Genomic DNA, 13410 nt, shown 5'->3' on the forward strand with positions numbered 1-13410 from the left:
TCTTATTTGAATATTTTAACTTCAGGTTGGAACCTTTGACCCCTACAGTGATGACCCGAGGTTGGGTATTCAAAAGATAGCGCTTTGCCCTCTTAGTGAGGTCCTAGTAGTTGCTGGCACTGCTGGCCAGGTGATCACACTACAGATGGAGAGGGAGGAAAGGGAACAAGAAATAAAACCAGTCACTGTGAACATTGTCGGAGATAGGGACAATTTTGTATGGAAGGGTCACGAGGCTGTAACACCAAAGGAAGGGGACGTTAAATACCCGGCTGGTTACCAGCCCACCTGTATGATGCAGCTGTATCCCCCCGCAGCATGCACTGCCCTAGCCTTCCATTCTGAATGGCAGCTGTAAGTAAACAGAAATTTATTGATTTTCTTAATTTATTGAGCTTTATTCATAATACTTTTTTTTGTAAAAAAAATTTTATAGCTGTTGTAGAAGAAGTAAGTTAATTGAAACAATTTTAGATTTTATCAAAGTTTTAATTTTGTTTCAGAAAATAGATTATTTATAGACTAATTGATATTCAGTAAATACCTGTGTTGCTTTTGTGTCTCTGTAAAAATAGTATGGTACAACTGTGCATTAATTTTGCATTTATTTTCACTTGTGAAAAAATGATTGTTTCTTCTATAAACAGTTCTTATTTTGGGTATGTGCCATATATGTTTGTTACTAAATTTATTGAACTTTCACTTATAAATTTAATATCCTCTATTTGTATGCTATATATATAAAGGTCAATATATTGTAATTAAATAATGTTTCAGGGTCGGAGCTGGTACTGCTCATGGTTTTGGGTTGTTAGATTACGTTCAGAAGAAGGAAGTAACAAATAGATGTACATTAAATCCACAAGGTAATAAACAGATGTTCATCATAGTTTATCACAGGCATAGTTTCCACAGGCACAGTGGGAGATGCTTTAGATACAAGACAGAGACGAAAAACTAGCTAAAAGTTTCCGCTTGCTTTATACTGGCATTGTCCTGAAATTATTCATCTAATTCTGATCACCAAACAATGAAACTCATACAAAATATCCATTATTTTCTTATGTAAATCAATGTGAGAATGTTGAAATGTAACGGTGGTGTACTGTGTGAAATTATTTGTTACAATTGTAGTATCATGTTTATTAAAAGCATCAATAATAGACAACAGACAATAATAGACAACAGACAATAATAGACAACAAACAATTATAGACAACAAACAACTATAGACAACGAACAATAATAGACAACAGACAATTATAGACATCAAACAATTATAGACAACAAACAATTATATACAACAAACAATTATATACAACAAACAATATTTTACAGACTTGACAGGGACATCAGATACAACAATGTCACGTAGGAAATCTTTCAAGAAGTCACTACGTGAATCGTTCAGAAGGTTAAGACGTCGCCGATCAGAGAGAAGGGCAAAGGCTAAAGAGGATGCTTCAAAGGGAGATAAGAATATGTAAGTTCATTTATCAATTATCTGCCTTTAAGTAATTTAAGATTTTAGAAGTTGTCTTCAGCCCTATATTTACCATATTGAGAGAAATGATAATAGTTCTTAATTAAGAATGATAATGGTTCTTAATTTTGATATAAAGGACAAATTGACTTCTTAAATTGTTAAGAGATTTATCACCATCATATACAAATTAAAGACTTTGTAATTCGAACTCAAACCAAAAAGTTTTAAGCTGTTTAAAAAAGGCCTGTGCCCAGCCTCCTGACATTTTTGGCTTACCATTATTTAGTGCCCCATAGAGGCGTCCGTGGCTGAGTGGTTAAGGTCGTTGACTTCAAACCACTTGCCCCTCACCACTGTGGGTTTGAATCCCTACAGGCACTTTGGATTCTTTCATATAAAGAAGCTTGCAAGCTAGCTTACGGAACGTTGGTGGTTCTACTCAGGTGCCTGTTTGTGTCTGAAATAATGCACGGAAGGGCACCTAAGGTCTTCCTCCACCAGTAAAGCTGGAATGTTGCGAGATGACCTATACTGTGTCTATGTGACGTTAAACCCAAAACAAACAAACAAATTTAGTGCCCTTGTTTTATGTTGGTCAAAAATTAAGTATTGCATATTAATAGTCTGTATACACATTATTTGTTAAATAAAAATTTCAGTGAAGAGAAAACTAGCCCTGAAGCTGGCCCATCAACAGCAGCTGCGGGTGAGCCACCGGCATCACCGGCTTTATCTGAGCCTAAACCAGTGGAGCGTAGCGTAGAATTCAGGTCTACTGAGGATTCCATGGCATCTATGGTCAGATGTCTTTACTTCGCAGACACTTTCATTGTAAATGGTAATAGTTGTTTTGAGATCAAAATTTTATGAATTTATCAGAACATTTTGGGTGATGCTTTAAAATAATTTATACTCTAATTGGCTTTCAAAACAACAAAGTGCTAAGTGAAGGACTGTGATGTTGAAATTTTATTTAAGTTATAAAGAATTGTTTTCTGTACACTAAGCACAGTTCCTGTATGACAATATGATCTTTTCTTTAGTATATTGTTGCTTATTTGCAAAAAGAAAAACCAATTTGAAACTGTAAAGAAAATTTAATGTATTTTTGAACAATAAAGTATGTGATAGAGAACAATTTTAGTAAAAAAAAAACAAAAAAAGATTTTATATAAGGTAACGATTAAAAATACATATGTTACTAAATTGATATTTAAAGTACCAAGAATTATTTGTCCCTAACAGAACTTTGGCAGAGGAAGTGTGGAAAGTGAAATATTTTTGTGTTTCAGGTCATTCTCATAATCCATCTTTGTGGGTAGGAACAAATGGGGGTCATGTATTTGTTTATAATGTAACAGTCCCGAGTGGTGAGAAACGTAACGAAGACTCTGTAACTTGTATACTAGCTAAGGAAATAAAATTGCGGCACCACGCTCCAGTTATTTCTATTGGAGTTGTTGATGGTAAATCTAGGATACTGCCTGAATCACTGGAAGTGCAACATGAGCGAGCTAAAGCACCAGATATGTCTTCACATCATTCCGTTATCATCTGTTCAGAGGAGCAACTTAAGGTTACTTTGTTGTTTTGATGTCATATTTTTTGATAAAGCAATAGCCTTGATGTCATATTTTTGATAAAGCAATAACCTTGATGTAGTATTTTTGATAAAGCATAACCTTGATGTAGTATTTTTGATAAAGCAGTAACCTTGATGTAGTATTTTTGATAAAGCATAACCTTGATGTAGTATTTTTGATAAAGAAATAACCTTGATGTAGTATTTTTCATAAAGCAATAACCTTGATGTAATATTTTTGATAAAGTAATAACCTATCTTGCTTTCATTATTATTATTATAGTATTGCTTTCATGATATAGTAGATAAAGCATATTTCACAATCAAGATTTTATCCATTATTGTTCACTAACTGATAAATAAGTTGTGTAGGGATAAAAGAAATACCAAGAAACATAAAGAAATCCTTCAAACTTGCATTTTCTAAAAAGTCTAAGTGACAGAAAATTCAACCAATATGTCTTAATAATGTATTTCATGTTGTTACCATTTATAGATATTCACCTTGCCACAATTGAAAGCTAAATGGAAGTTTAAGCTAACAGCCGTAGATGGTTCAAGAATACGTAAAGTAGCTTTTGTTAACTTCCGCAGCCGGTCAGATGAAAACTATTCTGAGAATGACATAGCATGTTTAAGTAACCTTGGTGAACTGAGTGTTTATTCTGTTTCTACATTGAGACAACAGATGCAGGCCTCAGCCATCAGAAGGGAAGATATTAAGTAAGCATTCATTTATCCAATAAAGTTTTATACATTTCTAAAAGAATGTCTTTACAACTTTGCCTGCAAATACTAAACTGAATAAACAGCAACCAATGTTACATGTTATGTTATTTGTGCTTTAATAATTCATTCTATTTTTAAGCACTTAATGAAAGAGTTTAGTGATTTTGGTATATACACAATTTGATTTTGGTTTGATTGTGTAGGAAGCTATAAGCTTATTGACACTCTTGAATCCTTTCCTGGAACAAATCAGTACTGAGCAGTGAGTGTGAAATTTCTTGCTCAAAGAAACAATGGCGTGCCCCTGAGACACAGTTTGAAACAAAAGACTATGCCACTACTACATCACATTTTGATTTTGAAAGATATAATTTTTTGTGTGCGATACATGCTTATATATAATGGTTTCAAACAAAGTGATTGTATATGCTTACAGTGGCATCACCTCATTCATCTTCACAAGATATGGCCAGGGTTTCTTCCTCCTAACATCATCTGAATACCAAAGGATCTCACTGTCCGCACGCACACAGGGAGAGCCAACATGCACCTTAGAACTTGCAGAAGGTATGAGGCCCGAGCCTCCTCCAGAACCGGAAACAGAGCCAGAGGCTGGAGCCGAGGGTGGTGAGGAACAACAAGCCAAAGAAGGGTAGATTACTTTTCTCTTTCTTTTTTTTTGTTCTTTTTTTTGAAGTGTGAGAAATACAATGGTTTAAAAGGACAGCTGTAAATTGTAAAGTTTGCTGTAGAAATATATTAATAGTTTTCACTATTTATCTGATTTGAACAATTAAATTTGTTTTTTTATGGCTACAATCAGATACTAGTAGTTTCAATGCCTTATTGTGTGCTAAATTACCACCCATAGGAAATGAAACAACAGAAAGGTTTTTCTCATTGCTTATTGTTATTATTGTATTGCTTGCATGCTGCAAAATGGAAAAAAGCCCTTTGCAAAAAAAAAAGAACCACTTCTATTGCTTGCTTTGTGTTAATATACACTCGGAGCAAAATTGTTATGAAGTGCTTAACAAAAAGCAATGGAAAAGTCAATTTGTTTATGTCTCTTATAGTCAGATTATTGACAGTAGAGTAATGTTATGTTATCATGTTTGTTTTTTTATAGAGAAGGGGAAGCAACTCAAGGAGAACAGTATGATAATGAAGATATATCAGAGGCACTAAATGAAACTGTGGATTCTATGGCAAACACCACAGTTGATGCAGAAATTACTCAAGATAGTGTTGCAATGTAAGTAATTAAACATCTAAAATTTCACATAGTACTTGAATGAAAGTTTGATGTTTTATAATACCAAATGATTTAAAGATTTTATCATGTATTTACTGCAATTGTTGAAATGTAAAAGATGAGACCTGCATGGTTGCAGACTTACTGTATAATCCTAATTGTGTATATTTGTTTGACACATATAGTCACATATATATACATAATATATATATATATATAAACTAATAAAATCCTTGCTATTTGGAAAATAATTATATATTCAGATATTTTGATAAATGGAACGACTGCTATATATTAAATCGAATATGATGCTATATAGTTTTCTTTGCACTGCTAGGATGATACTGAAAATTTGAGTTAATAAATTATTATTTGAAATTGCCTCTTTAAACCGCATTTAACACACTACTTTTTCCAGTATCAACTGAACAAACTATTGACAATTTTGTGATTTTTGGAGTCGTAAAGTCAAGGTCCAATTTCAATATCTAGTTTGACTTTAAGTATTTTAATAATTGAAATACATCCCAAGAAAAATTTAAGTATCCAAGTCTCGTATATTAATTATATAAAGAAAAAGGTTCTGTATTAAATTCTATGTTTCCACAAATTTTCATTGCATGTTTGTCTGCTAATGGTCACCAATATCCTTTATGAAATAAATGATGGATCATTGTAATAAATAAAGGACTCCTTTACTTTGAATTAGGCAATAAATAAATTCTTGGTCGTCTTAAAAAGATTTGGTCAGATTGTTGAGAAAGATACTTTATTTTGCAAAATTTATACTATTATGCTTTAGGAACATAGATGGTCTACTCAGGTGCCTGTTCGTGCCTGAAATTATGCACTGACGGCCCTGAGGTCTTCTGCTACCAGTAAAGCTGCCCATATGACCTATACTGTTTTGGTGCGACTTAAACCAAAAAACGACAAAAATTTAAAAAGAGTTTTATATAAATATTCTAGAAAGATAGTTATATATTATTTACACAGAATTGATCATACTGGAGACACGAGTGTCACAAGTAATGCATCGGAAACAGTTGTTACCGAGGCAACCACATCAGAAACTACAACAACAATTACTTCAAATACTACGACTGAAGCAACAACTGTAATCGCACAAGAAGTAACACAAGGGGGAGGTAATTACTGATTATGAAGATTTTTTTTTTTCAATTGAAGTGATGCCCCCTTTTTTATTGCACTGGGATTTTCTTTGTATGTTCACAACCAACCTGGATCAAATGTGTGATATTTTTTTCTATTTTGGTTTTTCATATATTCTTATACGATATATTCATAATTGTTTGAAATTAGAATTTGTCTTTTAGAAAATGAAATATTTATAATTTAATACATAAAAAAAATATTGTTGATATAATGTAGAAGTATGTAAATTATGAAATAGAAATTTTTTAAAACAAAAAACAATTTTAAATCGTAAAGTTAAATTTACAATCCTACCCAGTGAATGGCAAAATTGAAGAATTTGTTGTAATTAAACAATGAGAAAAGAATAATTTTATTTCACTTCTGTTCTTGAAATGATAATGAAGAAGACATTACAATATTTCACTGAAATTATGAGTTATTTGAACATATTTGGTCCAGGATGGTCTCTCCAAAGCTTCTGTATATCATATTCTATGCAGTAACCAGCATTTATATCATGTAACAATCAGCTTTCTCATTGCTTCAACATATGAGTCGCGTCACGACAAAACCAACATAATGCGTGTGCGACCAGCATGGATCCAGACCAGCCTGCGCATGCGCGCAGTCTGATCAGGATCCATGCTGTTTGCTTACCAACTCTATTACAAGTGGAGAAAACTGACAGCGAGCAGCATGGATCCTGACCAGACTGCGCGGATGCGCAGGCTGGTCTGGATCCATGCTGGTCGCAATCGCATTATGTTAGTTTTGCCATGGCACGGCTCATATTTATTCATTTCCTTCCAGCAGCATTTTGTTAGCTTTCTATGATAATTCAGAATATATAATACTGGAAATTTTAGCACAACCAAACTAGAATGATTGCAAATTACCCAGCTTCTTTTGAAAGGATTATGAGTTGCCCTTGACTGTTTGTTTCGATAAAACTACATTTTATCATGAATTTTGTTGTTTACTGTTTACATAGGTTTCAGCTCTAGCATATAAGATACTTTTAAGATTTGGTTTGATAAAGCTTTACATTATAAAAAGGAGCCACGTCATGACAAAACCAACATAATGGGTTTGCGACCAGCATAGATCCAGACCAGCCTGCGCAACCGAGCAGTCTGCTCAGGATCCATGCTTACAAACCCTATTACAAGTAGAGAAACTGATAGGGAACAGCATGGATCCTGACCTGCAGCCTGGTCTGGATCCATGCTGGTCGCAAACCCATTATGTTGGTTTTGTCGTGATACGGCTCAAAATGTGCTCTGAATTTAGTGAATGACTTGATATTTTCTGTTAGTTAACATGTATCATGTAATTTCTCTATAAAAATGTCGGACAGAGCTGAAACTAAAATATGCATTATTGCCTCTTTTTTTTGTTGATAATTACCATATGCATTGTTATAGACTTGCATAATTACAAGAACATTAAAGTACATTAATTTTCCATGATAAAATAGTTGAAAGATATCAAATTGATTTTTATAATTCAATCTTAAAGATATTTTATGCTCAAATTTGATGTTAAAAAAAACACACTGATTATTGCATTAGCCATAATGGTATCTTTTAAGATGTTAAAAAAATCTAAAACACACAGAGAAGATAATTGTTATGTTTAACTCTACACACTATATAGGTGTACATAGTTCGACAACATATTGTCATTTAAGAAAAACACTAGCAGTCTTTTTCAAGAAAGGGCCAAATTAACTGGACCAGTTCTAGTTTGTGAATTCCCTTATTCAAATTAGACAAATTCAGTAAGAATGACATTGTTGTAAATTTCAATAAAATTTATGCAGTAAAAATATTTACCAACAGATGAGCATAGAATATCTTTAAGTAGTTTTGTTGAAATTATTATTCAATGTTGGAATGTATATGGTAATTTAATTTGTCTTTATGCTAAAAAGGTGCATAATTGGATTATTTGTAACATACTGCAAATAACCTCATACTTTTGACTGATTTTATTTTCTGGCTTTTATTTGTTTTTACTTCATTTATAAAAAAAAAAAGATGTTTTTCGCCTTAAGTTATGTGTTGTGTATAATTTTTGTTTCCTACAGACGCGCCAGAACAAAACACGTCCGATGACACTAAAGCTTCCCAGCAGAAAGTTGAGGTGAGGAAAACCAAAACTGAGATAGCTATATATTGTGCTCCTAGTATACCTTGGTGTTAGATAAACTATTCTATATTACTTCCAAAAACAACCACCTAACACATTGTTGTACTTTATATGTAATTATGTAATGATAAGGTAGTAAATCTACTTTTTCCAACCCAAAGTGAAGAAAATATACTTATGAACTTGTACCCTGGATTTATATTTTGCAAGTACTTGTGCATGTGTGAAGTCAAAAAGAAAGCTTATCACTGGTGAAAATAAGTTATTTCATGAACTGAACTGGTCTCTTTAAGATGAAAAGCTGTAAGCAACAAGTAGTCTATTGTAGTGAAGATTGAAACAAATCTTCACTTATTATTTCAATAGGACTTTCTTGCAGTTAAAACAGAAGATTAAGAATTAGTTGATATTTTTTTATGAGGAAACAAGTGGATGTTTGTTAAGTTAAACAGCTACCTGATTGCCTTCCCTATATCAATGATAAGTTATCAGAATTGGCCTGCGTTCTTAGAATTATAGGTCAAGCTAATGTCATTTAGACAATGAAATTGTGAGGTTACTCAAAGTTATGTAACTCGTGTTTGGCCCCCATTAACTTGGCTTCAATCTATTGTACTCTAGAGGAGGAATTATTCAATTGCAAAGAAATGAGCCGTGTCATGACAAAACCAACATAATGGGTTTGCGACCAGCATCCGCGCAGTCTGATCAGGATCCATGCTGTTGGCTTACAAACCCTATAACAAGTAGAGAAACTGATAGCGAACAGCATGGATCCTGATCAGACTGCGCGGATGCGCAGGCTGGTCTGGATCCATGCTGGTTGCAAACCCATTATGTTGGTTTTGTCGTGACGCGGCTCAAATCTTAAATCAAGCTATTTCCTTGTACACAGACACTTTGATTTCTATTTAACTTATACATATACCAGTAAATTCATGTATATAAGATTGTTGAATAAAAATATCCATTAACAATTGTAATCATTTTATAAACATGTAATTACTTAAAATAAACAATTGTATATTGTGCATAAATTTCCAGTATAATGTATGAAAGCTAGTCGTAGCAACTGCTAGATTTGTATTGAATTAATACATAAACATGCATCATTCTGTCATTATATATCACCTTTTGTTGTATGTCTAGCATGTGTCAACATAGCTATCATTATATCTTTTTCATACATTGCATTTTTTACACAAGTTTATTTTGTCTTTCATTTCACAAATATGTTAACTTTTTTTATGGGACTTCAGTTTTACATTAGATCATTAAATGTTGTTGTTTCTGAGCAGAAAGGCTAATTAATCTTTTTTGCAGTTCATTATGCTTGATATAATCTACAGTTATTTGTTTGTATAATTATTAAACTAAGACAAAATTAATGTTCCATTTAAATTGTGAATGATATTGTTAATTATTAAAATGATTTACAAGTATACAATGAAATAAAATTTAATGTATACACTTAAAATGAAATTGCATTAACAGTTGATGTCAGGATTTTTCCCACACATGTTTTAACTAACAAATCACTTGTCAGTGTTACTACTTCAGCATCATGGGAATGTGTGGCTTGAAAGTATTAAAACTGGCTGAAGATTGATTGAGTCTTTGCTTACAATGATAATTATAATGTCAGACCTATGTCAAGAAATTTCTACAGATATTGTTTAGCCTGCCTGTTTGTGCAGGTTAATCAAACTTATAATACTGTTGATCATGATTTTGCAGGAAGTAAAATTTGATACTCCAAGATTGAAAGCTTGGGAAGTTTCGGATATTAAATAAGGCAGTGAAAAGCTATTAGTTATGGGTGATTATAGAATGTATAGTAATGCGATAATGTATAGTAATTTGATATGTTATATCATTACAGATTGAGGTAGTGGCAAAGATAGAGGAAATTAAGATCAGTGAAAAAATAGTTGAAAACAAAGTTGATGATGATGACCCAGCTCTTGAAAAACAGAAGAATAATGCAATGCAAAATGGTCATGATGAGGAGATAACTGCAGCTTCTTAAATGTCCTTGACCTCTAAAATATCCTTGACCTTTGAAGGGTCACGTGAACTGTTTGGAAGACTCCTGATTGCTTTGGTGTTTGTGTTCAGAATTTGTTTCTTTGCAAAGGACTTGCCTTTAGAGCTTTAGATTATGTTCTTGACAGTTTCTTTACTAATGTAACAACTTTTAACCATGTGGCTTTACATCTGATGACAAGTAGCCACAATTTTGAGACTAACTTATTATTTGCTCTCAACATTACAGGAATAGTCTTAAATTTTCAAGGTTTCATAATTAGCGAATGCATGTTATACAAAAAAAATATGGTCAATATGATTTATCAAGATATTAGTGTATTGATTTAAGGTGTAAAGAAATCCAGTTGTTGTTTTTTTTATAACATTCTGATTGGTGCATTTTGCTCACTTTCTTTGAAATTGCCTTACCATATTAATTTTGCTGTTCAAAAATCATTAAGACTGAATTCCATCTGAACCCATGAAATTACTTGTGTTTATATAGTCCAGCTACATTGCTTTTTCATACAAAAAAATATTCTAAGATTACTTTTCTGCTCTGAGGAATGTGTTCGTAATTTGATAATAGGCAATTTTACATATTTTTTTACGATAAAGAAGATGTCATATTGTTATATGATTGGGAACATGTTTGTTTATATGATTACTGTGTACATTATTCCCCCTTTCAGTATTGTCATTTTTTTTCTGTTACACTATAGGTTCATAACAATCTGTCCATTTCTATTTTTATGATATATTTAACTTATCTTGTACAAAATTTTAGTACGTAATCATTTTCATATATTATTCATCATTTACTTCATTAAAACTAAATGTTATTCATCCTCATAGTCAATGCAATAGTGTTGTAAGAAAATGTAATGTAAATGTCAAGGTCAGATGTAAAACGTAATGTGTATAATGTTAACATGTGCAATGCCAAGTAACCAACCTTCATCACCAAAACATGTTGTGTTCTTAAAAGATTGTTGATGATACCGAAATATTGTAAAGACTAAACCATTGAATTGTTACCAAATTTTTACAGATTCAAATTTGATTTTTTTATATTGATTGAAACATGATTTTGAGGGTATTTATGGAATGAACAAAATTATTATGTTAATCCTTACAATGCTTGAAGTGTAACTGCAAAGACTCTGGCACCAGTATCGACCAAGGTCAGGCTCTGTGTGCGGCGTGCAGTTTGATCTGGCTCATTACTGATTTAGTGATAGCTCTGTTTCGATGCACAATTATAAGCATTGCTATACTGAAATCCCTTAAACTTGAAATGGACTGTGCGAAAGTGAGATCAGGGAAAGTCCATTACATATCAGCAGTGTAAAAAAAGGGATAAGTCGTTAAAAGGAAGGTGAAATCTACAAAATTATCATCCCAGTCATGGATATTATGTCATCGTATTATTTTTATACTTTTCCTTGATGGAATAACATATGTAGCCATTTTAAGTATACATGTAAAACATTAGCATAATACATTCTTGTATATGAATTAAATAATCTTATATACGAATATACATGATATTTGAATGTGTACACATTTCTACGCAATAAGGCCTAATAAAAAATTCGTTGTTTTTTTTTTTATCATCATGTTTACAAGTAATATAGTGATTCTGAATGGTTGTATTAGAATATGTTTATATATTGGTTATTTCATCTTATGTCATGTAAGTCCCTGTTGTTCAGCAATTGTTACCACTTTATTTCATCTGAAATTACAATGATAGTTTTATGATAGTCTTATATTAATTAAAACATATTTTTTTTATATTTACTCTGTTGTTGTGAAGTAAATTAACTATGCTGAACTCGTGTTTTGTTGACAAATGTTATTTCTACAAGAAAAAAAAATGATTGTGAATTTTTTCCTTTTAATATTTTTTTCGTTAACCTTTGCATTATTTGCTGTATTAAATTGCACGCAAAATGTATATGTGCCTTTATTGCTTACTAAGGTGTGATAATTGGTAAACGTTTTCCTCTGTAGTCGATGTTGTAAGTCATAGATTTATACCAGTGAAGCCAACGTCTAATACTATCTGATTTTCAAATGTACGAAAACTTAATGTAAAGGATATGGCCTAAGTACAAAATACATTTGACTTAGATGTCTAGTCTTGCATTGAAGTTTCTATGTGAAATTTTGCATACAATGAAAAGGGAGGTCATACGCTAGAAGGATTCTAATATATAGATGAATGATATCATCATTGTACAGTGCTTGATATCATAATATAGTGCTTGATATCATCATAGTACTATACTTGATATCATTGTACTATGCTTGATTTCATAATTTAATGCTTGATAACATCTTTGTACAATGCTTGATATCATAATTTAATGCTTGATATCATCATAGTACAATGCTTGATATCACAATATAATGCTTGATATCATCATAGCACTATACTTGATATTGTTGCACAATACTTGATATCATCATATTAGAATGCTTCATATCGTAGTACAATGCTTGATATCATCATAGTACAATGCTTGATGTTACAGAATTCAAACCTATTTTATTAGAAAATATTTAAACGTGCAAAAATATATTTTTACAAAACATTAATTTACACTAGTACTTAACCCCTCATTTCTCTGAATACATGAATCGTACATTATGTAGAGCATTTATGATTTTTATTTACTTCATTTATTTTTTTGTAAAGCTTTTGTGAGAGATGGTTCAGTGTATTATATGGTGGAAGTAATCTATGAATAAAAACAATAAAAACAAAACAATGGTTAGTTTTTATTCACATTTTAGAGGTTTGGAAAAAACAACAACAAATATCCAAGTTAACGGGGTAAGGCAGTGCTAGTAGTGCTTGATGAAGAGAGCAAATTATTTGTGACCTAAAAATAAACCCTGCAGCTTGTTACAGTGTATAAACAAGAATTTGTAACAGAGTTACCAACGTCCCCCGCCTCGGGGAAGTTTTATATGAAGCATAAAATTGTGCTAATTCTTTTTGTATGTATCTCA

The 13410-nt window shown here is 31.9% G+C and overlaps 1 protein-coding gene across 1 annotated transcript; it reads left to right on the top strand.

Annotated features, from left to right (window-relative positions):
• Positions 1 to 25: 25 nt before the first annotated feature.
• LOC132741547 (lethal(2) giant larvae protein homolog 1-like) lies at positions 26 to 13166 on the top strand (the record flags this gene model as incomplete). Its single annotated transcript, XM_060729738.1, is given in 11 exon segments — positions 26 to 354; positions 778 to 866; positions 1339 to 1483; positions 2146 to 2324; positions 2779 to 3062; positions 3565 to 3791; positions 4234 to 4449; positions 4927 to 5052; positions 6049 to 6200; positions 8300 to 8355; positions 10244 to 13166. Coding segments are annotated over 11 exon segments (1950 nt in total), but the record flags the coding sequence as incomplete, so codon positions are not given.
• Positions 13167 to 13410: the final 244 nt, after the last annotated feature.

The sequence above is a fragment of the Ruditapes philippinarum genome, unplaced genomic scaffold (assembly GCF_026571515.1).
Source record: "Ruditapes philippinarum isolate M1 unplaced genomic scaffold, ASM2657151v2 ctg913_1_1_1_1, whole genome shotgun sequence".
NCBI classification, from domain to species: Eukaryota; Metazoa; Mollusca; class Bivalvia; order Venerida; family Veneridae; genus Ruditapes; species Ruditapes philippinarum.